Source organism: Narcine bancroftii, chromosome 2, assembly GCF_036971445.1.
Source record: "Narcine bancroftii isolate sNarBan1 chromosome 2, sNarBan1.hap1, whole genome shotgun sequence".
NCBI classification, from domain to species: domain Eukaryota; kingdom Metazoa; phylum Chordata; class Chondrichthyes; order Torpediniformes; family Narcinidae; genus Narcine; species Narcine bancroftii.
The window spans coordinates 219,148,363-219,175,438 of record NC_091470.1 but is presented as its reverse complement, the minus strand read 5'-3'; the positions used below and the strand labels follow the sequence as shown (position 1 = coordinate 219,175,438).

The following is a 27,076-nucleotide window of genomic DNA, read 5'->3' as shown; positions in this document are numbered from 1 at the left end:
TTTACAAGACAACATTTCTACAACATCCAACATTTTCCTTATTCTCCTATTTCTATCTTCTTTATCCCCAATCTCCCCTTCCCCTCCTGAGTTGTCCTTTATCCCTTGTCGGACAACCACATCTCCCCTCTCCATTTGGATTTGCGAATCCACTCGGAAGCGTCAACTGATTTTGCAGTGACCGCTATTTTCCCCCACCCAGCCCCCCCCAGAAAAGATTTCACTTTTCATATGTAACAAAGGTCACTCTTTTAATTCCCTCCTTATTCTCTCTATTCCATTACCTTCCCTTATTAATTCTTGTCTATACTATCTATATTTTCCTCTAATTACAGATACATTCACGTATGCACATTGTCTCTATTCACTCTTATACCTCTTTACCCGCATACATATCAATCGTCATTTTTACCCTCATTACCCGTCTTCATCCCTCAGTCTATTTTTGTCTTTACCCACATACATATCAATCGTGATCATTTTTACTCTCATTACCCGTCTTCATCCCTCAGTCTATTTTTGTAATTGTTCTGCAAATTTTCGTGCTTCTTCTGGATCCGAGAATAGTCTGTTTTGTTGTCCTGGAATAAATATTTTCAATACCGCAGGATGCTTCAGTATAAATTTATACCCTTTCTTCCATAAAATCGCCTTTGCTGTATTGAACTCTTTTCTCTTCTTTAGGAGTTCAAAAGTTATATCTGGATAAATGAAGATTTTTTGCCCTTTATACTCCAGTGGTTTGTTGCCCTCTCTTACTTTTTCCATTGTCTTCTCCAGTACCTTTTCTCTTGTAGTATATCTTAGGAATTTTACTACAATAGATCTTGTTTTTTGTTGTGGTTGTGGTTTAGAGGCCAATGCTCTATGTGCCCTTTCTATTTCCATTTCTTGCTGTAGTTCTGGACATCCTAGGGTCTTAGGGATCCACTCTTTTATAAACTCCCTCATATTCTTGCCTTCTTCATCTTCCTTAAGGCCCACTATCTTTATGTTATTTCTTCTGTTATAATTTTCCATTATATCTATTTTTTGAGCTAGTAGTTCTTGTGTCTCTTTAGTTTTTTTATTAGATTCCTCCAATTTCTTTTTTAAGTCTTCTACCTCAATTTCTGCTGCTACTGCCCGTTCTTCCATCTTGTCCATTTTTTCCCCCATTTCTGTTAAGGTCATCTCTATTTTATTCACTTTCTCTTCTGTGTTGTTTATTCTTCTTCTTAAATCATTGAATTCCTGTGTTTGCCATTCTTTAAATGACTCCATGTATCCTCTAACAAGAGAAAGTATATCCTTTACCTTGCCTTTCCCTTCATCTATTTCACTGTATTCTTCCTCTTCTTCTTCCTCTGGGTTGGCCATCTGTTGTTTCTTTGTTGCCCTTTCCTTCTCTTCTTTCTTGTTTTCATTGTTTTCTGTGGTCTCTTCTTGCTGCAGGTGTTCTGCAGCTGTCGTTGCCGGCTGTGGAGATCGACTCCCCAGCTGGTCCCCCCTCCCGTCGGTGTGTTTTTTTTCATGCGCATCGCGCATGCGCGAGGAGTCGCGCATGCGCGGTTGCGCACTTTTACTCGGCTCTGTGAGCCATTGTTGTAGTTCTTTTTCCACCGACCTGAGGATGCGGGCTCCTCTCTCCACAGCGGGCCTCTTCGGACAGGTAAGGCTTTCACCTTTTTCCTCCGTTGTCTTCTCTTCCTCTCTTCTTTCCGTTGATTTTGATTTTTCTTTTTTTGTCTCCATCTTCTTTCCACCTTTATACTCACTTTTCTTTAACTTTTATTTCTGTGCCTTTGTATTTTCTCTTGTTTTTCCCGACTTTTCTGGAGAGGGCTGGAGTTCTCCGTCCGGCCACTACTCCATCACGTGACTCCTCGTCTAATTTTAACCTTGATTATGCTTTGAACTGAGTGTAAAACGGAATATTTTTATTGCAATGTACATGTGATTTTCTCACCTGACATCCAACTTAGCTTTTAAAATGCTTCAAATGTTTATACAGCTATCGGCCTTAAAAGAGCACTCTTGGCATAGAAAAATGCCTCAAGGCATTTTACAGATGCATAATGAAATGAAAGTTGATGTTGAGAAATGACTAAATTTCTTACTAATTTAAGCTTGACCCTTTATCTAGGCTTGGCTTCAGAAATGTTTAATTTTATTTATATTATATCTGGTATAATGGAAAGGTTCTCCTGTAAGCAGTCTAATAAGTCAACTTTGACATTTCTAAAGATGGAAGAACAGGTACACAATTACAGAGTACAGGTACTCCCCGACATACGTCCGTGTTCCGTTCTGGATGACTGGTTGTAACTCGGAATGGACATAGGTCAGAATTGTGAATTTACCTTGTTAGTCATCGCCCTGGGGTCCTTAGGCTGGGCACAGCCATTTTTATTCCTGTGCGCATGCATGGCTCTTTGGGCAGTGCATATGCGGTGGGTTTGCGTATTGGAGTTCGGTTGGTGCATGCGCAAGAATTAAGTGCCATAAAGATATTGAATTTGCGGCTTTAACTCTTGTGCACACGCCAACCAAACTCCATTACACAAACCTACTGCACATGCGGCACCTGAAGACTTGTGCACAGGAATCAAGGTCACCGCACCCACCCGGGATGTTGACTAACAAGGGAAGTACCCACATTTCGGTTCTTACATGCTCTGTATCCCCATTATAGTTTACCAAATACAACATAGTCTGCGTAAATTTTATATATTTTCTTTGTAGTTTAAAAAAAAATTTGGTCGTTTGTGCGGATGGACATGTTGCATAGGTTACAAGTCGGGGAGTACCTGTACAGAGTTACAATGAGAAAAAAGATCATTTCGAACAATGCATGGCCAGTATGAGAACATTGCGGTAGGGTTCATGTAGGAGTCTGGTGCCTGCAGGGAAGAAACCATCTTTAAATCTGATGTTATACAATTTCACATTTTTGTGTCGTGACCCCAATGGGAGGTGAACTTAGCATGTGATATGCCAAGATGGAGGGAGATGTAGATGGAGTCGATGTAGGAGAGCAAAGCTTTCAATACGTTCTGAACCAGCTTCAGCAGCTTCTTCCGATCTAGAGCAGAGCAGTTCACATATCATGCTTTGATACTTCAGGCCTCTTCGTTCAAGCCAGTAGAAGTTGTTGAGGAACACAGAGGGCATGCCAAACTTTTTTCGTCTTCTAAAAAAGTAGAGGCAATGAGGTGCTTTCTTGACTATTATGTCAACATTGTTAATCAAGGTCAAGTCATTGGAAATCTTTATTTCTAAGATCTTGCCACCATTGATGTGGACCTCTCCACTGAAATCCATGAATATCTTTTAATGGCTCACCGGAGGCTTAATTGAACTGGCTCGGGAGGTTCCAAGTGTTGTCATGGCATCGCAATGTGATGATGTTATATGGAACGCACGGGGTTTTAAAAAGCTGTGTGTGACTGTTTGAGTGAACAATTTTTACTGATCTTTGACTCGACTACGTCTGATCATTTTCTCATTCCTCATTTTGCACTGTGACACAGTTGCTACATTGGTGGCCCCGACGAACCCAAACAGATTTTGGACCCAACATGAACAACACAACGGTTTCGCTCAAACTGCCTGTCTTTTGAACCACTCACCCTGAAATTTGGTTCGGGAAGGCTGAGGTGCACTTCCACATTCGCAAGATAGAAGTGGACGCCACTAAGTACTATCGTGTGGTAAGCGCCCTCGGCCAGTACACAGCCGTCGAGTAGTGGATTTCCTTCAGGACCCACCAACTCTCAGCAAATACGAAGCCTTAAAAGCCCTCCTTCTCCAGATTTATGGTCACTCACGACGTGAGCAAGCTGCATAGCTCCTAATCGCTGGCCTGGGGGATTGTGTTCCTTCAGAGTTAATGAACTGGCACACGGCCATAGGTCTTGCTTGCTCTTTCAGCAGTTGTTTTTAGAGCATATGCCAGAAGACATCTGCCTCATGTTGGCTAACGAGGACTTTGATAACTCTTGAACAGTGACCGTCTATGCAGACATTTTGTGGCGTGCGAAACTGCAAGGCATAAGGCCCATAGAAATTAGTGTTGCATCACACCCAAAGGCCCAGGCTCCACAAGTACCAGTGATGAGGGTGCACGTTCCCCCAGACAAGCATAACTCTGTGACGATGGCTACAGCGGCTGCCCACTCTAACAGCCTACTCTACATTCAGGATGAACTCTCCCAGCACAAATTTCTAGTCGACTTGGGTGTAGAGGTTGGTATCTTCCCTCCTTTGGGCTTTGACACCTGTGCCAGGAGCATGGGTCTAGTGCTCACTGTGATGAATAACAGTTCGATTTGTAAGTACAGTACATGGACTATACTCCTGAAATTCGGTGACAAAAAGTTCACATGGACGTTCATTCTTGCTGCCGTGTCCCACCCACGTTGCTGGGTGCAGACTTCCTCAGAGCTGACTCACTGATGGTGGACTTAAAAAGGTGACGGTTGGCGAACACCACAACTTTCCAGACTTTCTGCCTTGGAAAACCCAAACTACCTGCATTGCACCTAGATGCTGTGGAGTACTTGAACAATGAATTTGCCAAACTTCTTGCAGACTTTGTAGACGTTATCACTCCACCATCACACACAAACATGGCGTCGCACACCACATCCTCACCCAAAGGACACAAGTTGCGGCTTGCCAAGCACAAAATAGAGGAATCACACGGAGGTCTGGTGGCCCATGGGCTTCCCCGCTATGTATGGTGCCCAAAGCCATGGGAGGGTTGAGACCTTGCGGGAATTACAGGCATTTCACGATGCTACAACTGCAGACCGTTATTTTGTACCCCATATACAGGACTTTACAGCTAATCTTCATGGGCCAGGATATTTTCTAAAATTAACAGTGTGTGAATGAGCACAAGATCGTCGTCATAACACCGTTCTGCCTCTTCGAATTTTTTAGAATGCCTTTTGGGTTAAAAAATGCTGCACAAACATTCCAGCGACTGATGGATGCAGTGGGGCATGGCATGGCCTTCTTTTTCGTAACTTGGATGACATACTCATTGCCAGCCTCTTCACAAAGAGCACCTGCAGCATCTGTGTTTACTCTGCTGTCACCTACCGGTGTTCGGGCCAACTGTGAACCCTGCCAAGTGCATATTCGGGCAGTTCTCTTATCGAGTTCTTGGGACATCAGATCAGTAGCAAGGATGTGGTTCCATTGATTAGCAAGGTGGAAGCCATCTTAAATTCGTGAGGACCCCAGGAATTTATAGGGATGGTGAATTTCTATCATTGCTTTCTACCTTCTGCAGATCATATTAAGAAACTGCTCTTCGACCTCCTGTCCAGTGATGCCAAAGAACTCGAGTGGACAAAGGAGGCGACGGTAAGATTCCAGCAGACCAAAGATGCCCTAGTGAAGGCAACATTGCTAGTCCATCCACAAATGGATGCACCAATTGCCTTGACAATAGATTCACCCGACGTGGCAGTAGGGGCGGGGGGGGGTCTTGGAACAGTACGCCAATGGACAATGGAAGCCTCTTGCATTTTTAGTAGGCACCTCCACCCTCCGGAAATGAAATACAGGCTGGTGCTGTTCCTAGCGGTCAAACACTTCCACTATTTTTTGGAAGTTAGGGACTTCACAGTTTTTTTTACTGACCACAAACTGCTAACGTTTGCATTTGTGAAGGCATCAGGTCCCTGCTCAGCCTGTCAGCAACACCACCTATCTTGTGTATCCGAGTTTTCAACCAGGATTAAACATATCTCCGCTAAGAGTAATGAGGTGGCTGATGCCCTGCCCGCTCCTTTGTTCAAGCAGTACATGCCCTCTCTCTGGGTATAGACTACATGGCTCTTGCAAAAGTTCAGTGCCAGAACAACGAACTCCCGGCTTCTAGAACTGTTACCACAATCCTGCAACTCGAGGATGTAGCCTTTGGGCTGCAAGGTACCACTCTCCTGTGCGACGTTTCCACAGATCAGCCTCGCCCTATCGTCCCAGCTGCGAGGAGACATTCCATTTTTGATGCCATTCACAGACTGTCCCACTCCTCCATTCAAGCAACTGTTCACCTGTTGGCTGACAATTTTGTATGACATAGTGTCAAAAACCAGTTCACGTACTGGGCAAAGACGAACATGGATTGCCAATCTGCAAAAGTGCAAAGGCGCGTGAAGGCGCCGCTTCAGCCTTTCTAGCCACCGCAGCGCAGATCTGACCACGAGCATGTCGACATTGTCAGCCCCGCTTCCGGTATCACAAGGGTCTAGGTACTTGTTAGTGGTCATCGACAGCTTCACTACGAATCTTGGTCCGGCCTACCCACACTTGTCACCTCCGAAAGAGGCCCACAGTTTCCCTCCGCACTCTGGAACATTTTGTCACAACTGCAGGGAATACAACTCCTCCAGACGACAGCCTATCACCTGCAGTCGAATGGCCTGGTGAAGCTGTTCCATAGGCACATGAAGGCTGCACTGATGGCCTTCCTCCAGCGACCTGATTGAGGGGATGAGCTGCCCTGGATCCTCCTGGGAATAAGAACGGCACCGAAGGAAGATCTCAACTCCTCTTCAGCAGAGTTGTTTTATGGAACCCTGCTCGTTGTACCTGGGGAGTTTGTGCTCACAGCTCACGGACAGCAAGTGCCACCGACTGAAGCCTGAGGCAGACTGTGGGAGCATCTTAGAAAATTGGCCCCAGTTCCCATGTCAAGGCATGGAACAACACCACCCAGCATCCCACATGAACTCCGGGACTGTGAGTTTGTGTTTGTGCACAGAGATGGACACGGGTCACCTTTACAGAGGCCTTATTAGGGCCCCTTCATTATGCTGTGGTGGCCAGCCAACATAGCCATTAGCGACGACCAGCCCCGGAGTTTTCTGGGAAAGAAAGGTGGTGACAACGGTGAGCTCCTGAACCCCAGAACTACGGTCGCTCCCAGCTGCGGGCGTCACTGACTTCGTTGGTGGCTTGGGCGTGACGCAACAACTTGGCCATGCTGCTTTGGGTCACAGGATAGCTGCAGGCTGCTATTCGCATGGGTGACTGAAATCGTCGTCAGCAATGAGGAGACGGATATCTTTTGGCATCTGCTTGAGGAAGATTTGTTCGAACAGTAAACATGGCTTATGTCTGTCTGCTAGTGCCAGCATCTCGTTCACTAAGGCTGATGGCGTGCGGTCGCCGAGGCTGTCCATGTTGAGCAACCGCGCTACGTGCTCACAGTGGGAGAGGCCAAAAGTATAGATTAGAAGCACCTTGATTTTTTTCATACCTCCCCACAACCGGTGACTGTTTTAGGAAGTCAATGATGCAGCCTGCTGTTTCCTGGTCAGGTAAACCGATCACATAGTAGTACTTTCTGACGTCGGAGACGATTTGCCTGCCCTGAAATTGGGCTTCGGCCTGTTCAAACCAGGCCTGCAGCTGCGAGGTCCGGAAAGTTTTCAGTTTCGGTGAAATTACATTCTGCGTGCTTGGGTCGGTCATCGTTGGGTCCAAATGCCGTTTGGACTGTCGGGGTCACCAATGTAGTTGCACTAGGCCCGCAGCAAGCGAAAGAATCACGCAGAATCAAAAGTGAGTTGAACCAACTGACTTTAACAGAACTCTCACACGCGTTTAAATCCCTCAGAATCTGATGACGTTTGCGACTCCTGGAACCTTTATGACGTCAGCCGCCAGGCTGTGGGCTTGCCCCGCACCCGGGGCTCTCACACTCAGATCTGCCGTGGGCTTGCCCATGCCTCTATGAGCCGGTTTGCTTGTTGCATGGGTGAGCCGCCACAGTCATATTTATTAATTAATATATAAAGAGATAATGTATGTTCATCATTTAGCGCAAGAAAACTAAAGTTCAGTAAATGAAATAGTGTAGATGGGTCATTTTGTACCTTGGAGTAGTTTCTGATTAGGGTGATGCGGAGAAGTTCAAGAGCCTGATAGCTGTTTTAAAAACTGTTCTTGAACCTCGAGGTACTGGACATCAGATTTCTGTCCCTTTTTCATGAAGTTAGCAGCGAAAAGAGTTTGTTACCAGAGTAATGGGGGTCTATAATGGTTGGCAGCCCTCTTGAGCTAATGCCTCACACATACTGTACGTCTTCAATGGTGGGGAGGTCAGAGCCTGTGATGGAAATGGCTGTGTTTGGTACTTTATGCAGCCTTCTGTGTTGCACTATTGTATAACTCCAATCTGCTGGGGTTTGTGGGGGGGGTGGGTGGTGGATTGAAATGCTGAGGAGGATTTGATACCAACAATCTTTTCTATCCTGAGGTTCTCCGAGTGAGAGCATCTCACATGGATATCAGAGTTACAAGTGAGAATAGCAACATTAGTTACTGGTCAAAGGTGTAAGATAATGAGATACAGACGTGATTGTTAATCATTTGACAGGTTAAGCAAGATCATAATTAATGCCTTAAACATTCTTGTTTAAATTCTTCTGACAGCTCTCAATAGACCCACAGACTCTTGTTCTAAAGTACTTTTCTTGCGAGCAGTGTTGCTGAGCAGAATTTGGAACACTAAACAGCTGTGATTCCTATGTCCTGAGAATGAACGGTTTATAATTCCAGAAACTGATCACCCGAAATGATACTTGATTTCATGATTCAGTATTCTAAGTCATGTTCACCTCTAACTGGTTATTTTCAGCAAAAATCTCCATCCTGCTGTTAAAAAATACAAATTGGAAAACTTTCAGAATTTCAAAAGACAATTAGTTGGTCCATATGGTCTCCAGATGCTATGACGCCCTGAGGATATTAGGTATCTAGCATGGCGATAGAAATCTTCTTGATATTGTGCACTTCACATCATTTCAGCAAGAAGAATAACGTGAGATACTACACTCTATAAATGCTAGCTAAGGTAAATTTAAAGGGGAATTAGACCCTATTAATACTTCAGAATTAATCATCAGATAAAGGTTCAGTGTAATTCTGAATACAGTAAAATCCCCAGTATCTGGAATTCAAGCAACCAGCAAATCTAAGGAACCAGCAGAAAAATAAGTAGATAAATAAAATTAAAGATTAATAAGAATAAATAAAAGTTTAAAATTGTAAACGTTGTCTGAAGCAACACACAACCCCTTGTGAAGATGGGAGCAAACGGTGGAGTGCCCCACAGCATCTGTTCGAACGAAGTTTCGATAAAGTTGCGTTTGAATAAAGTGGTGGCTCAAAGGTGTAAGATAATGAGATAAAGACGTGATTGTTAATGATTTGACATGGGTTAAGCGAGATCATAATTAATGCCTTAAACCCTGACAGAGCTAGCCGACGCCACTGGGGTGGCTCTCCCAGAGTATCTCCCTATCCCTGCCTAGCCTTTATTAAATATAAGTAAGGTTTTACATGTAAAGAGGGGGGATGCTGGTTAATTATGAAGGTACAACATACATTGGAGCGCTTACATCCCTAACGTCGAAGTACTCGAGATGGCAGAGGTCGACAGCATCGAGTCCACGCTGCTGAAGATCCAGCTGCGCTGGATGGGTCACGTCTCCAGAATGGAGGACCATCGCCTTCCCAAGATCGTGTTCTATGGCGAGCTCTCCACTGGCCACCGTGACAGAGGTGCACCAAAGAAAAGGTACAAGGACTGCCTAAAGAAATCTCTTGGTGCCTGCCACATTGACCACCGCCAGTGGGCTGATATCGCCTCAAACCGTGCATCTTGGCGCCTCACAGTTTGGCGGGCAGCAACCTCCTTTGAAGAAGACCGCAGAGCCTACCTCACTGACAAAAGGCAGAGGAGGAAAAACCCAACACCCAACCCCAACCCACCAATTTTCCCCTGCAACCGCTGCAATCGTGTCTGCCTGTCCCGCATCGGACTTGTCAGCCACAAACGAGCCTGCAGCTGACGTGGACTTTTTACCCCCTCCATAAATCTTCGTCCGCGAAGCCAAGCCAAAGAAGAAACAGTTAGTGTAGCGTTTAGCACAACGCTATTACAGTGCCGGTGTCCGGGTCTCAAATTTAAATTCATGTTTTGTAAGTTACGGGAATTACCTGATAAAGTGAACTTTACAAAATTAAGGAGTTCGATACAGATTTTTTTTCTGAATTCTTTACATTTTGCACTCTCTTTCTTTTAAACTGTTTATTCTTAATACAGGATGTATTAGTTAGGCATCTGGAATATGTGCATGTGCAGCTTCCGTGATCTCCATTAGTGTTGGATACCGGGGATTTTACTGTACAAGAAAATGAATCATCAACAATACTTTACATTCAACTGGCCAAAGGTCTCTGACTCAGGAGAATGGGGGAGACCATCACCCCAAATTCAGACCAATCAGTGGAGAAAAGAGCATTTCTTTTAAGTTGTGTGATTTGTGTTAACTGGATATCGCCGATAGATATTTCATTAGAAATTGATACTTGTGTTTTTATCTGTGTAAAATTTCAGGCAAATCTCTGCCCCACTGAACCAAAGAGTCCCCATATGCCCATACAACTTGCTATATATCGGGTACCTTATATTTAGATTGAGAAGAAATTATAAAGATTATTTTTCACACCATCTTTCAATCAAAGATATCTAAGAGTAATTTAAAAGAAACTGCAGGTACTGAAAATAGGAATTAAAACAGAAAATATTCGCAGCATCTGTGGAGTGGAATAGAAAATAGATTAGCCATTTAGATTGTTGGCCTTTCATTGACCTTGAAAATTTACACCCCTGCTGTTTGACTTCCCCGCTCCCATCACATTACAAAACAATCATGTGTTTTCTTCCACCCTCAAACCACAATATTCCTCATTCCCCCACCAATTGTGGTCAAATACGAAACACCTGAATGCATTCAAATTCAATACTGTCTCTTTGTGGCTAAGAACCAAAAGCAAAAAGGAGGTAGTCGAGTGCTGATGTAAATGAGTCAGGGTCCAATGGAAACTCCATCTTCTAATTTTCCTGACTGTGAAACATCCCTTGATTATTTCTAAAACACTGTTCTGCTAATGTTGGAATGATTAAGAATATAATGTTGAAATGATTAAGAATAGAGGAGTACCTCAGGGTTGTGGGCTCAGCCCACTCCTGTTCATGCTACTGACCCATGACTGCACCACCAGACCCAGCTCCAATAGTATCATCAAATGACACAACAGTAGTTGGCCTCATTGGCAACAACAATGAGTTGCACTGCAGAGAAGTGGAACATCTCATGATATGATGCAAGTGTAACAACTTGAGTCTCAATGTGGACAGGATGAAGGATCGTGGACTTCAGGAGGTCCACTACACATCGCAGTCCACTTAACTAGTGACCTCTCATGGACAAACATCTCATTTGTCAGGAAGGTGCAAAAGCAACTGCACTTCCTGAGAAGACTGAAGGCTACTGGCCACCATCATGTCAACCTTCTACAGGAGCTCTCTTGAGAGTATTCTGTTGAGCTATGTCATGGTGTGGTACAGTTGCTGCAGAGAAATGGATCAGACGTCAATCCACAGGACTACAAGAGTAGCAGAGAGGATTACTGAAGTCTCTCCCTCACCCCCCAACCCCCCCCCCCCCCATTGACGCATTCTACTACGATCATTGTATAAAGAGGGTTTGCAAAATAATTAAGGACCCTTTCCATCCTGCACACAGCATCTTTCAGTTGCTCCAGTCGGGAAAGGGATACAGGAGTATCCGAGCCAGCTTCACCAGGCTGAGAACACAGCTTCTTCCCATGGGCAGTGAGAATTCCGTAGGCCAAAGGAACTGCACACACTAACCATCTCAGACTCTCATATTCACAAAGCAAAATTTATTTATATAATTTATGTATATTTGTCCTGCTTCTGTATTGTTTGTCTGTATATGTATTATGTCTGGTTGTGTATCTGCACGTTTTGCACCAAGGACCAGAAAACGTTGGACTTGTACAGTCAGATGACAATAAACTTGCTTAGTTAGGCATTGTCAGAGTGACAACAGGAAAATTTGTATATCTGACATCTGCGATCCCCTAGGTGCCGGATAATGGGGATTTCACTGTATTCATTTTGGGACTCCCCAATCTCCTCCACCTCCAGGCACATTTTGCTTCCTTTATCCTTAAGCAGCTGTACCTTCATTCTTATCCTCCTGTTCTTCACGTACGCATTGAACACCATGGGATTCTCCTCAATCCTTCTTGTCAAGGCCTTCATATGCCTCGTTCAGGCTCTTTTATTCCTTTCTTAAGTTCTTTACTGGCTACAATATAATTCTCACGAGCTCTTCCTGTTTTTTTTTGCTTCCTAAATCTAATGTCTGCTTCCTCCTTCCTCTTTACTAACTGCCTCACCTGTTTTGTCAACCACTGTTCCCTTTTCCTACCATATTTTCCCTGTCTCAGTGGGACAAACCTATCCAGAACCCCAAGTAAAACATCCTCCACATTTATTTTGTGTTTTTCCCCCATTAATATCAGTTCCCAATTTATTCTCCCTAGTTCCTGCCTCAACCATCATAATTAGCTCTTTCCCAATTAAACACTTTCACATTTTGTCTGCTTTTATCTTGTCCTTAGCTATGCTAAACGTCAGGGAATTGTGGTCGTTATCACCGAAATGCTCCCCAACTGAGAGGACTGTCGCCTAATCAAGTTCTTTACCCAGTACGAGATACAGTGTGACCTCTAGTTCGCTGGTCCACATACTGTGTCAGGAATCCTTCTTGGACACACTTGACAAATTCAGCCCCATCTATCCCTCTTGCAGTGAGGAGGTCAACATTTGGGAAGATGAAGTCTCCCATAACAACAATCCAGTAATTTCTACACCATTCTGAAATCTACTTACTTACCTGTTCCTCAGTATCCCAAGGGCTATTTGGGGGCCTGTAGACTACCAATACAGTGATTGCTCTCTTCCTATTTCTGACTTCCATCCACACTGACTCATTAGACACTCCCTCTACAGTGTCCTCCCTTTCAAAGGCCATGATACTATCCCTGACCAGTAATGCTACTATGCCCCACCCCTCTCTTACCTCCCATTCTATCACTTTTAAAACACCTTAACCCCAGTACCTGTACCAGTCCTCAGTGTTGTTGGGATTCTGTCCTCAGTGTTGTTGGGAGTCTATACCAAGTCCCAGTGACTTTCACCTGCTGGATAGTACAGTGCAGATTAGAATGCAGAAAACCAGTTGTATTCTATGTGGGATGTTAAACAGAAATCCACCTTCAATGACTGAATTTCAAAATGCTTGTGTGGAGCATTGCAACAGCACCTGGAGCATGTATGTTCAGAACTCCCAGAATATCCTGATGTTCAGTTTGCTGAAACCTGACTCCTGCTGAAGACCCTGGAACAGAAATATAACAACACTTTGCTGCTCTACAGAATCCATTTGGTTTTCTATAGAGCAGCTCTTAGTGGGTTAACTGTATTCTCACCCACACTACGTTGTCAGGGTTCCATAGTGTACACCTGGGTCTTTTAATTTGGGTTGCATCCATCTCTTTGAACTATGTTCTGATTTCTTGTCCTGAATGGGCATCAGTTGCATGATGTAAATGAGACTATGTGTTGCCTACAAGCTGTGGGTGCAGGAGAACACTTTTCAAATAGATGTGAAAGTATTTACAGACCCCACTTTGGTCTCTTCAGTCATCTTAGAACCCACGAAACCTTGGAGAGGAACCCTGATTCTGAGCAACTGCCGAAGAATCGCAGATCAGCTGCCCTCAATCGATACTGTGTCCTGATGTAGGATTTCAACTCGGAACCTTGACTGTCTCTCTCCCTCCATGGGCGCTGCTCAGCCCATGAAGTTCCTCCAGCAGTTGGAGCAGACAATGCTTCTGGAGGAAATCGGGGTGGGGGGGGGGGGGGAGGGGGGTGGTGGGAGGCAGCACACATGGATACACAGGGTCAGCCAACATCTTGGGTTGAGGCCCTTTTTCAAGACTCTCTCGAAAAATGGTCTGGGCCTGAAACGTTGATGGACCATTCCTCCCCAGGGAGGCCCGACCTCAGCACCTGAGTTTCCCCAGCCCCTCATTGTCTGCTCATTATTCCAGAATCTGCAGCTTCTGTGATGCTCCAGTAGTTTGCTTTTTTGTTCCAGTGGTAGCATCTGCAGTCTCTTGTATCTCCTCCTGACAATTTAAAATTAAAAAAATATAATAATAATTTAATTTTTAATTTAAACAAACAGACCCCAAAACCCAGCAGCAATAGATATTCAGCAAGACAAATGGTTACTTAAACAAAAGTTTTTAATTATCTTTAAACCTAATCATACTTTAACTAACCTAACATAAACCCGCTTTTAATTCTAAGAGCACGTGTACGTAATGTGTGTATAAGTTCAGAAAGTTCTTTGATTGACAGTCCAATCTCACTTCTCATTCCTCCAAGTTCACTGCTTGCAGGCAATTCTTATACTGTGCACAGAATTTAACATTTATAAAGTTGACCAGGCTTTGGTGCTTGAAGGGTAAATGGTTACCGCTCATGAAGGTTCTTGTCAGTTTTCAGAGAGAGATTTGTTGTACAATGGACACCCAGCCACTTCAGTGTCTTGCTGACAAAACATGCACCCTTCAGAGTTCTCCAGATGATGATCTCTTTCTTTCAGGTCACCACATAGTTCCTTTTCGTTTCAATTATTCCAAATGAAATATTAGTCAGCCAGTCCTCTCCTCTTGCATGAACCACCAGGGCTTTGACCAGGCCGTCTACCAAACAGGCTTTCCACAAGCTTGCCAGCTTGTCCTGTTCCAGTCCCAGCTGCTTCTGCTGGCTGTAACACTGCAGAATGAACTCTCGTTCTCTCTGCCCCCTCTCTCCCACTCCCTCCCTCCTTGCAAAACCACATGGCCCTCTTAGAACATCTCCAGACAGAAGGCAGCTCTGACAAGATCTTTCATCTCTTGCCTTTTGTAAACAACAATCCATTAGTGAGGTCTCTTGAGCACTCTTCAAAGCTCTTGCAAAAGCTGTGATTTGTTTTAAAGTGTTTGTATGTGACCTACTCTAACAAACCTTTCCCAATTTATCTTCCAAAAACATTTCTATATACCCTGTCACACAACCCCTGTATATTTTGAAGGGTGGGAGGAAACCGGAGTACTCTGAGGATACTTGCGTAGACACAAGGAGAATGTATAAACACCTTACAAGACAGCACCGGATTCCAACCTGGGTTGCTACTGCTGTATCAGCATTGCACTAACTGCTGTGTTAACTGTGCAGTCCTTTTTCTGGTTTACTAGTGACATCATACCAAGTCAGTATGATTAGTAAGATAATGTGGTAAGTGTTACATGTTTCAGAACAGTTTGGACATCCCATTCTTTCCCACAAATAGTGTGTGATCTCATAATTTTTGAGTTTTAGCATTGGCTCCTTGCTTTTCCACAGCTGCCTTCAAGGCTGGGTCAAGTTCACTTTCCTTGTAGACTGGTCCAGGCATCAGCTTTTCCATGTCGTTCCTTTAGTTCTCCGCACTTGTTAAATCACAGAGGTTTTGCCTCGTGCTTGGCCCTTCATTGGGACGCCTGTAAGCACCTTCAGCAAGCTCTAATCGCAGCTGGCCCAGGGTGTGCTGCTCCACCTAATGGCCTCACGAGGAACTAGGAGCCCATGGCAGCTAACGCGAACCAACTGAGGAAAGCGATGAGCCTCGGAGTGGACATGTAAAGGTTGTTCTTGCTGCAAAGTGGTGAAATTCATCTTGATCTATTTGAGAAATCTGAAGTTTAAAAACAAACTTTTTAGCATGTTATGCCACTGAACAGTTGCATTTGCAGAAGAGAACAGTACAACTTTATGCGTGGTGTTCCTAATCTTTGATTTCTTTGTCATTCTGCAGACTGTTTTTGAAAGAAACTGTTTCACGGATGACTGTGCCGCTGATCTGCAACTTCAGGGCGAGCTCTTCCTGTCCAGGTATGTGATGGAGTCCAAGCAATATACACAGGACCATATCCCATTTGGAACAGCCGTCAGAAGAACAATAAGTGCCCAGAAATTATCCTTACAAAATTGAATTTTACTTTGGTTGTTGCAAAGGGTAATCCTTTATTTATAGAACAAAGGAAATTGTTTAATATGGAAATATAACACTGGGATTTTTTTTTAAACTATGGCTAATTTACTGATGTAATACACTGGGTTCAGTTATAATGTGAACTGAAGCATAGCTTATTCAATTTAGTCTAATGTTCACTAGTCTATTTAAGGAAGATTAAAGCTGTTTGTGATCTTCAAATTTATATCCACTGATATTCCCCAACATGATTATTTCAGTAAACAGTTACTCATGCAAGACGGCCAAGACCTTACGGTTTCAGCTTTTCTCTTCTGTGTTGATGTCAGTGGCAAGGCCAGGAAATCTTTAGCATCTTTTAAATCGCAGGGGATGGACCCATTAAATCACCAACCCGGCTGATTTAAGGGGGATCCCACCCCATAATGACACGTCACACACTCACCGGAAGTACTGCCGGATGTTCAGACGCTGGCTGCCCGGTGACACACGCAAGTGCTGACGTCACTGGAATAAGCGGGCTGGCCATTTTCTTGTTCAAGTCTCCCGTGGACGTGACCTAGGTAAAGTTAACTGGGTCCCCTGACTACCTCTGAAGTAGGTCAGGGACTCGGTTGGATTCTGACGGGGTTGAACGGGTGGGAGCCTTTCTAACTGCCGCGTGTCTCAGGCGCTAACCGGGCAAATTGCCCGCTTAATCCCATTTTGCACTGCAGTTTGAAAGGGCCTGTTGTCTTTTTGAAGTGAGTGCAAAGCTAGTTCATTTGAGTGAATCTGTAGAAACACATAAATCAGAAGAGGGAAGGGTGGCGGATTTGTAACCAGATCAATCTAGTCACTCTGTGGACTAATAATTAATTTATGATTTTTTTTTCTCAAAATTATTTTTGTTCAATCATGTTTTCAAATTTGGTTCAAGATGTTCCCTGGATGACCCGTGAGGTATATGATTCTAGATGAATAGTCAGACTTCTGGGTTCTGGTTCTCTTAAAAAGTACACAACTTTATGTTTTACTCTTTATGGAGAATTATTATATACATCAGTAACATTTTACATCAAGGCCTGAACTTGTAGAATTACTGTTGCACACAGGTGGCCCTTCAATCTATGTGGATCACCTCAGGGCTGTGTGCTCAGCCCATTACTGTTCTCATGACTACACTGCCAGTTTGTTCTAACGGAATCGTTGTTGGTGGAGGATACAGTGGTGATTGGCCTCATCGACAACGACGATGAGTTAGCTTTTAGAAAGGCGGTTGGTGCAAGAGTAACAACCTGAGTCTCAGCATGGACTAGACAAAGCAGATGATTGTGGACTTCAAGTGGATGAAAGTCAGCCATTCTCCACTACACGTAAATGGTGCCATCATGGGGAGCGCCAAGTTTCTTTGTGCATTTAAAGGCTGACCTACCCTTGGCCCACAAGACCTCCTCATTAGTCAGAAAGGCACAGAAGCACCAACACTTACTAGGGAAGTTGAGGAGGACAAGGCGACCTGCCCCCCATCATGACAACTTTTTACAGGAGTGCAGCCAGGTTTTAACGTTAGAGGGAGCAAGCACATAAAAAAGGTACCAAGACCACTGTTCCTCAAAGCTGTGCGTGTACACATTTGCACACGTTTTGCAATCAACACACAAAGGAAATTAATGCATGCACATCCATGACGCGTACCAAATAATTTTAAATTCATTATACATTTTTATTTTGTATTTAACTCTAAAACACAAGGAACTTAAGGAAGATGCATTTTTAAAGGAAGTATGTAATGGTTATTTAAAATCAAAATTAAAATAGGTTTACCACACACAGCAGCTTCCTGTGCCCCAACTCCGAACCCTCTCCTTGGCCTACCGCACACCAGAGCTCATCCCGACGCACCGACTTCAAACTGTACCCTCAGCCTCAGCCTCACTGGAGCTCCCAATCCCCATCTCCAAACCCTCCCCTCAGCCTACCGCACACCAGAGCTCCCAACATCCGATTCCAAACTCTCCTCTCGGCCTACTTCAACTGTGGGGCACAATTTGCATCTAATGCATTTAAATAAAACATTTTACTCCACCTCTCCAATTTACTTAGAACATAAATCAAATATAATTTCACACCTTGGGTTCACGGTGATCCGTGGCATGCAAACCCCGATCCACGCATGTGCGGGATGCAATCCTCGATCCACGCCAGCTAATACCTGAAGGGCTGAACTTGCCCAATCAGCAGTGAGCTTACACAGTTGACATCCAATTGACTGAAGGCACACAAGGAGATTGCAGATGCCATGGTTTGAAGCCAAACACGACCCACAAGAGGAACTCAGCGGGAGAAAAAGAACAGTCGACATTTTGAGCCGGGACTCCAATCGATGACGTCTGAAAAACAATTTATCACTAATCAGCGATTTCTATAATCAATTTGCTATCTGGGCCTCTCTTCCTTCTGCCCACCCCCCCCCTTACTGGGCCCCTAGGCTTGAGCCTACTCAGCCTAATGGTTAATCCGCCGCTGATGAGCACACAGTTCACAGAGGCCCCACTTTTGAACAAATGTGCTCAGGGGGAGTAGTCACTTCCCCTGCACCCCATGAGCTACGCCACTGGCTGTGTAATTGCAAGCAATGTTCCCTTTAATTTTTTGTCATCAGTATGTACAAAAATCTGACATTGTCCAATTTTTCTTTTCCTTTGACAAAATTGCGCACTGAATGCTTGTGCAAATATAAACTTGAAATTGTTTCAAGATATTTTTAGCACAGCCTATCTCTCATGGCTAATAAAACGGTTTTGGCATTTTTAATATAATACAAGAATTATAGCTAAGAGATTAGTTTCAATAAGTATAATTATTAATTGCCACATTATTTTAGGTCACTAACCTTTCATGCGCACATTACCTTCCTTTTTGTGCTGATTGCAAAGCATGTGTGCAAGTTACCTAGTGTATTTTGTTGGAATGTTCAGAGACATACAGGAAACTTAGGCGTAACCTCCAGAGTACCATTGCTGGAGATGGATGAACAAAAATAAGTCAATAAAGACCCCCAGCAGTAACAGAGATATCGAGGAACAGATAAGGAGGCAGGTTCTTGAAATGTGCAAAAATAATAAGATTGTAGTGATAGGTGATTTTAATTTTCCTAATATTGATTGGCACCATCTTAGAGTGAAGGGTTTGGATAGAGTGGAATTTGTTATGTGTGTTCAGGAAGGTTTCCTGGCATCATAGAGAGATTATACTTGACCTGGTATTGCAAAATGAACCAGGCTAGTGTCTGATCTTGCAGTGGTTGAACATTTCAGAGAAAGTGATCATAACTTCCTCTCCTTGACCATATTGCTGGAGAAGACAATTTGGGAAAACATTTAATTGGGGTAGGGGGAAAATATGATGCAGGAGCTTGGGAGTATCAATTGGGAGCAGATGTACTCAGGGAAAAGTACAGCAGACATGTGGTAAATGTTCAGGGAACATTTATATGTCATTCCGGAGAAGGATATTCCATTGATGCAAGGAAAGAATGGTTAGGTGAAAGAATCATGGTGTACAAGGGATGTGAAGAAAAGAAAAATGCACGAGAGGTTTAGGAAGATAGAAACTAAAAGAAATGTAGAGAGTTCCCCTTGCCAGGAAAGAGCTTAAGAAAGGACGAAGGAGGGATAAAAGAGGCCATGAGAGGGCCTTGGCAAGCAGGATTGTGGAAACCCCAAGGCATTCTACAAGTATGTAAAGAACGAGAGGATGAGTTATGGATAGGACCCCTCCGGTGCGTTAGTGGAAATATGTGCATGGATACTTTGCTTCTGTATTCACCAGAGAAAAGGATCGCAGAAAATATGAGGATGACTTGGAGAGGACTGAAACACTTGAGCCATTTTGACATTAAAAAGAGGATGTTGTTGGAGCTTTTGAAAAGCAGGAAGTTAAATAAGTCACCAAGACCACACGAGATTTACTCCTGTTGACGAAAGGGAGTCGAGGTAACCCAGGAAATTATAGGCCAGTGAGTCTTCCTTCAGTGGTGGGCAAGCTTTTGAAGAAAATCCTTAGAGAAAAAAATTTGCAAGGATTCAGAGAGGATTAAATCTGATTTGGGATAGCATGGCTTTGTTAGGGGAAGGTTGTGTTTCATGAACCAGATTGAAGTTCTTCAAGGATGTAACAAAGAACATTAATGAGTGGTGGACATAGTGGGGATGGACTTCAGTAAGGCAATTGATAAGGTTCCACATTCAGAAAGTAAGGAGGCATAGAATCCAAGGAATCCTTGCTCTGTGGTTGAAGATGGTTCGTATTCTTCATGGAGGTCCATGACCAGAGTTATTCCACAGGGATCTATTCTTAGACCGGCTCCTCTTAGTGATTTTTATGAATGGCCCAGATAAAGAAGTGGAAGGGTGGGTTAGTCTGTTTGTGGATAGCACGAATGGGTGGTGCTGTGTATTGAGGGTTGCCAAAGATTATAGAGGAGCATAAATAAGACTGAGCTGGGCTGAGAAGTGGCAGGTGGGGGTCTTACCCAGAAAAATGTGAAGTGGTTCATTTCAGTTGGCCAAATTTGAAGACAGTATATAATACTAATGGGAGGACTCTGAGCAGTATGGCTGAACTGAGAGATCTTGGGGTCCATGTCCAGAGGACACTCCAAGCTGCTGTATAGGTTGATAGTGTTAAAAAAGCTTATGGCGTTGGGCCTTAATTAATCGTGGGATCGAGTTCAAGAGCCATGATGTAATGTTGTAGCTATATAACACCTTGGTTAGCCTTCACTTAGAATATTGTTTTCAGTGCTGGTCACCTTGTTACTGGAAAGATGTCGAAGCTTCAGAGAGGGAGCAAAGAAAATTACCTTGATTGGAGAATATGCCTTATGAGGGAGGTTGAATGAACTTGGTCTTTTCCCTTTGGAGCGACAGGATGAAGAGGTGACCTGATTGAGGTGTGTAAGATGACGAGAGGCATTGATCTGTGGATGGCCAGAGGCTTTTTCCCAGGGCTGAAATGGATAACACAAAGGGGCATGGTTTTAAGGTGCTTGGGAGTAAGTACAGGGAGGATGCAAGAGGTAAACTCTTCGCACAGGGAGTGGTGGACGCATGGAATGTGCTGCCGGCAACGGTGTGGAGCGATGTACAATAGGGTCTTGGATATGCACAAGGAACTGAGAAAAATGGAGGGTTTTGTAGTAGTGACATTCTAGGCAGTGTTAGAGAAGGTTATTAGGCCAGCACAGCACTGTGGCTCAAAGGGCCTGGACTGTGCTGTAAATTTCTATGTTCTAAAATTCCAGACTAAACTGGACCTTCAGACAAATGCTCAGCTAATGTGGCAAGGCTTGCACGATGTCACATTCTATAAGGCAAAAGAAGGCAGTTTCATTAACTGTGAAACATCTTTTCAGGATGAGTTCATTGCCTTCGATACTTGCTTTGAAATGGAAAACAATGGTGCAGTTTGATTGAACCCCCCACAGCCACTGGCAACTCTGTATTCAAGGCTGATGTGCAAAGAACCTGGAGGAGGGTGTCTGGCCAGTGCAGTGTACCTGGCTATGTCCTTAAAATCTGCACAGGCCAACCAGTTGGAGTTTTACAGACATCTTCAACCTCTCACTGCTGTGGTCAAAAGTCTCAATCTGGTTCAAAAGGACATCCATTGTCCCAGTGTCCAAGAAGATCAAGGTGACCTGCCTCAGTGACAATCACCCGGAGGAACATGTGTCTACTGTGAGGTTGTAAGTTTGGTTATGAAATAAATCAACTCCTATCTCAGGAAGGATCTGTCAAATTGCCTCTCCTCACTACAGGCTAATGGCGGAGGCCATCTTGCTTGCCCTCCACTCTGCGCTAGATCACCTGTACTACAGGAACACTGACGTCAGGGTATCATTTAAGACTCATCGTATCAGCAAAACTAATGATCAAACTCAGGGATCTGGGACTCTTCTTCATTTCAAAACTGGATCCTTGATTACCTCATTGGCAGGCCCCAATCATCACAGATTGGCAACATCAACTCAGCCATGTTGACCATCAACACTGGAACTTCAAAGCTGTGGGCTTAGTCCCCTCCTCTATTCTCTGTATTCTCACAAATCCATAACTAAGTTTGGCTCCAACATAATCGATAAATTTGCTGATGACTTCAGTATTGTTGGCTGAATGTTGGTAAACGATGATTCAGAATACAGGGGGAACCTGGTTGTGCAGTGTCAGAACGAAAATCTTGCTCTCAACATTAGCAAGACCAAGGAACTTACTATGAACTTTAGGAAGGCGAGGTGGAGATACTGCGCTCCTGTCTTCATTGATGGGTTTCTGGGAGGCAACATATTGGAGGATCTCTCCTGGAGCCAGCAGATCAAAGATGCCTCTACTTTCTAAGGATTCTGAGGAAGTTTGGCATGTCATAAAATACTAGATCAAACTTTGAATAAGTACATTGTGGAAAGAATGCTGACTGGTTACGTCATGGTCTGGTTTGGTAACTCATATATCATGGAGAACATTCTGACTGCTTGCACCACTGTCTGGTGTGGAGATGGCAATGACCAGGATAGAAAAGGGCTGCGGAGGATTGTGAGCTCGGCCAGCACCATCACGGGCCTTAGTCATCACTCCATTAAGGCCATCTTTAAGAGGTAGTGTCTCACCACCCAGGCCATGCCCTCTTCCCACTGCCATCACCATGAAGTTACAGGAGCCTGAAGACGAACACTCAATTGTAGAAAAACACCTTCTTCCCCTCCACCAACAGATTTCTGAATGGAGTGACCTCATTTTTTTTTCAATCATGTATTTATGGAATTTTAATGTAATGGTAATTTTGTTCTTGTAGTATTCACAGAACCTATCTCCCCCAATCATTCCCACCTTCCATCTCTCCTGGTCCTATCCAATTAACTAACACCTTTTGTCTGATGGTCTGTACTCCACCCCCCACCCCTTCTTTTAATTCAGACACCTGCCTGCTTTTCACTCACACGTTGATGAAAGGCTCATGCCCGAAGTGTTGGTTAGACATGTATCTATATCTCCTCTGAATGCTACGAGACCTGCTTAGTTCCTCCTCCAGCATTTGTTTCTTTTGCATTAATTGCAACTGAGAATATTTATCTATCCTTTTATATTTGTTATCTCTTTTCACTGCCTTGGCATATTGTAGTAACTTCATGTGTATCATTGTAGTTAGAGTATCTTGCATACCTGTATGGCTGCAGCAAGTACAGATTTGGGTGCATCGGTACCTTGTACTTGGGTATGTAACAATATACTCACAGTAGGCATTCAAACAGAAGCGACTCCCTAATTACTGTATAATTTTAGTATAAGGACACTTGCTGTTAGAGTGCAGGATACCACATGGGACTTGTATTTCCAAATTGGTGAACGCAGAGGAGCTGAACAAGCACTGTTAAGTGCAGTCTGAGCCCAGAAATTCTGTGCTTTGCTCAATCAACTGCCCAGAATTAATGACTTTGAAGCTTTAAATTTAAATTTTATTTACAGCAGGTTGGAAGCCGATCCTGGCCATTTAAACCCATGCTGCCCAATTACACCCAAATTCACCTACAACCCTGTATGTTTGGAGCGTGGGAGGAAACCGGAACACCCAGGGAAAACCTACGCAGACATGGGGAGAATGTTCAAACTCCTTACGGACAGCGCCTGCTCGGACCCTGGTTGCTAACACTGTAATGGCTTCAAGCTAACCGCTACACGAACAGTTCTAAATTGTTATAAGCATTGTTTAAAGAGAGCTCAAATAATTACACTGGACAACAATTTTTTTTCAAAAGATTTATTTCCTGGAAAAAAATTGGGGATTACAATAAACAACTAGGGCACAATGGTTGGCGTGGCAGTTAGTGCAATGCCTTTAGAGCGCCAGCGATCGGAAAAAGGGTTTGAATCCTGTGTTGTCTGTAAGAAGTTTGTATGTTCTCCCCGTGTCTGTGTGGGTTTATCCCGGCGGCTCCATTTTCCTCCTATTGTTGGAAACGTACCGGAGGAGTAGGTGAATTGGGTGTAAATTGGGCGGCATGGACTTGTGGCTCAAAATGACCTGTTACCGTGCTGTATGTCTAAATTTAAAACTTTAAATTTTAAAAATATAAACATTTAAATTTAAAACTGCAAGCTGAACACAATGATAATTTCAGATTTGATGTATCATGTAGGAAATTGGATAAACATTAACATACCATATTCAAAAGTGTACTGGGGATGTAGGTCAGTTGGATGTAATTGGGCAGCATGGACTTATGGGGCAAAATAGCCTGTAACCATGCTGTAAGTCTAATTTTTTTTTAATTAGATGAACTTTTATTGAATTTAGACCTAAAAATGATCTTCCGCTGATTTTCGTTTGTACTCAGCGTTTGATGGCTCTCATATCAGTGTCCAACAGTAGTTGACTAACATTGATGGATTCCAGTTTCACTGATGCCACTTTTCCATGGTCGCTTTTTCTGTTGAAACCTCTCACAACGTTCGTCACTGTCTGCACCAATATCACCAGGGAAGAAGTCCAAGGGCGAAGACAGAAAATGTTACCTCATGTTTTTGTATGTTTGAAGTAGACTTAAAATATGACAGGAAAGTACAAAAGTAGGATATATCTCTTAAAAAAGGGTATGCGATAGGAAAATGTTAAGGTGATTTTCGTGATCAACGGCCCATTTTCCATAAAATACACCCAAACCAAAAATGTTCAGGAAGCAAAATCTTCGTTTTCCAGTATTTTTTTTTAATTTTATTTTTCACACTATGAACCATATTAACCAAAATATACACAAACATTTCCCTCTTGAATATACACAGTGTCATTTTCTCCACTTTTCCCCCCTCCCTTCCCTCCCTTCTTTCCACCCCCCTCCAAACCCATTAAACATTGAACATATACAATACAATAAACCCATTAAACAATGTCATCACACAATGAAAATAAACAAGAAAATTGTGTCATCTACTTTTACACACTGGGTCAGTTCATTTCATCTTCTTTTCATTCTATCATTTTAGGGAGTGGAGGTCTGCTGTAGGCCCTCTCTGTTGTGTTCCATGTATGGTTCCCAAATTTGTTCAAATAATGTGACTTTATTTTTTAAATTATATTATTTTTTCCAATGGAATACATTTATTCATTTCCATGTACCATTGCTGTACTCTCAGGCTCTCTTTCGATTTCCAAGTTGACATTATACATTTTTTTGCTACAGCTAAGGCTATCATAATAAATCTTTTTTGTGCTTCATCCAGTTTGAGGCCTAATTCTTTACTTCTTTATTACTGAGAAGAAAGATCTCTGGATTTTTTGGTATGTTGCTCTTTGTGATTTTATTTAATACCTGATTTAGATCTTCCCAAAACTTTTTCACTTGAATTATTATAGAGCAGCACAATTAAGGTATCTATCAGATTTTTATCAAATAAGGGAAAAACCAGATTGGACCAAGATAGAGCTAGATAACATAGGGAGAAGGTACCAGAACATATACTTTATAAGTACTGCACCATCTGCTCAACATTTGGAAGAAGATTCACGTAGAAAGGAAAAAAACAAATTACCAACTACCAAAATTATTATTGACGCAAAATCAACTAATCCCTTTCACAATTGATAACTTTTCCTTCAGAGAATGGGAGAGAAAAGGGATTAAAAGAATAGAAAATTGCTTTTTGGGAAATAATTTATTATCATTTGAACAAATGAAGTACAAATATGGAATAACTCACGGTACAATGTTTGCAATACCACCAACTGAAAGCCTACTTAAAGGACAAGCTGGGAAGCAGTCTGAGGTTACCAGAAGGAAGCAGCTTTGAATATGTGATTACAGACATAATGATAATTAAAAGATTTATAACAAACGTGTACATCAAGCTGCAAGAGAAAGAAAATGGCGAAATAAGCTGTAAACGCAAACAAAAATGGGAACAAGATCTAAACAAAGATAAAAAATGAAAAATGGGAAAAGCTATGCTCCGGAACTATGAGAAATACAATAAACACGAGGTTACGCATGATACAATATAATTGGTTTTCCAGTATTATTGAGGACCCTTTTCGATCCAATATACAGTATCCTTATGTACAGGAGCATTAAAATCAGGACTTCCAGGCTGTGAAATAGCTTCTTCCCACAGGCTATGAGATTGATGAACAGTATCCTATAACCAAGTAAATCATCCCAAAATATATATATATTTATTGAAAATTATAACTTTATATACATATGCGATTATTATGTGCTATTTTATGTGTACAAGTGTAACATGGCCTGCAGAAAAGCTGTTTAATCTGCTTGTATATGAACACACAAATGATAACAAACAAACTTGAACTAAGATTGTGTACCTCAATTATTGAAAAATCTGCCCTTTTACAATTATGACAGTTCTGGGTATTTTTGGATAATTTATTCTTAATCAAATTAATAGGAGAAAGAATCTGATGCAAGTCAGACCTGAGGTCCATGTGAATTTCTGTGCTAGGTGGAGAATGTAGAGAAGTGTTAGGTGCTTCATTTCAATAAAAATAATCAAAATAGGACATATGTAGTAAAGGGGAGGACATTGGGGAATGCACAAGAACAAAGAGATCTTGGAGTTATGGTGCAGCGTTCCTTGAATGTGGATTCCCATGTTGACAGGGTGGTTAAGAAGGCATTTGGTATGTTAGCCTTCATAAATCATAGCATAGAGTATAGGAGCTGGGAAGTGATGCTGTGACTGTTTAAGCCATTGGTGAGGCCAGGTTTGGAGTATTGTGTTCAGTTCTGGTCTCCAAATTATAGGAAGGATATCGATAAGGTGGAGAGGGTGCAGAGAAGATTTACAAGGATGTTTCCTAGCTTAAAATACCTAGAGTACAGAGAAAGATTGAAGAGGTTTGGACTTTATTCATTGGAACGTAGACGGTTGAGAGGGGATTTGATAGAGGTGTTTAAAATTATGAAGGGAATAGATGGACTAGATGCAAGTAGACTCTTTCCCCTGAGAGCAGGGGAGGTTGAAACAAGAGGACACAAGTTGAAGGTAAGGGGGCAAAATCTTAGGAGAAACATTAGAGGTTGCTTCTTCCCTCAGAGAGTGGTGGCTGAA

At 42.9% G+C, this 27,076-nt stretch overlaps 1 protein-coding gene across 4 annotated transcripts in view; it reads left to right on the top strand.

Annotated features, from left to right (window-relative positions):
- Positions 1–27,076, top strand: part of itga9 (integrin, alpha 9) — a 454,332-nt gene that overhangs the window by 242,107 nt on the left and 185,149 nt on the right. For all 4 annotated transcript variants that reach the window (XM_069920313.1, XM_069920311.1, XM_069920310.1 and 1 more), the window contains exon 17: positions 15,798–15,874. In XM_069920313.1, coding sequence (XP_069776414.1) covers positions 15,798–15,874 — 77 coding nt within the window. The remainder of the gene's footprint in view (positions 1–15,797; positions 15,875–27,076) is intronic.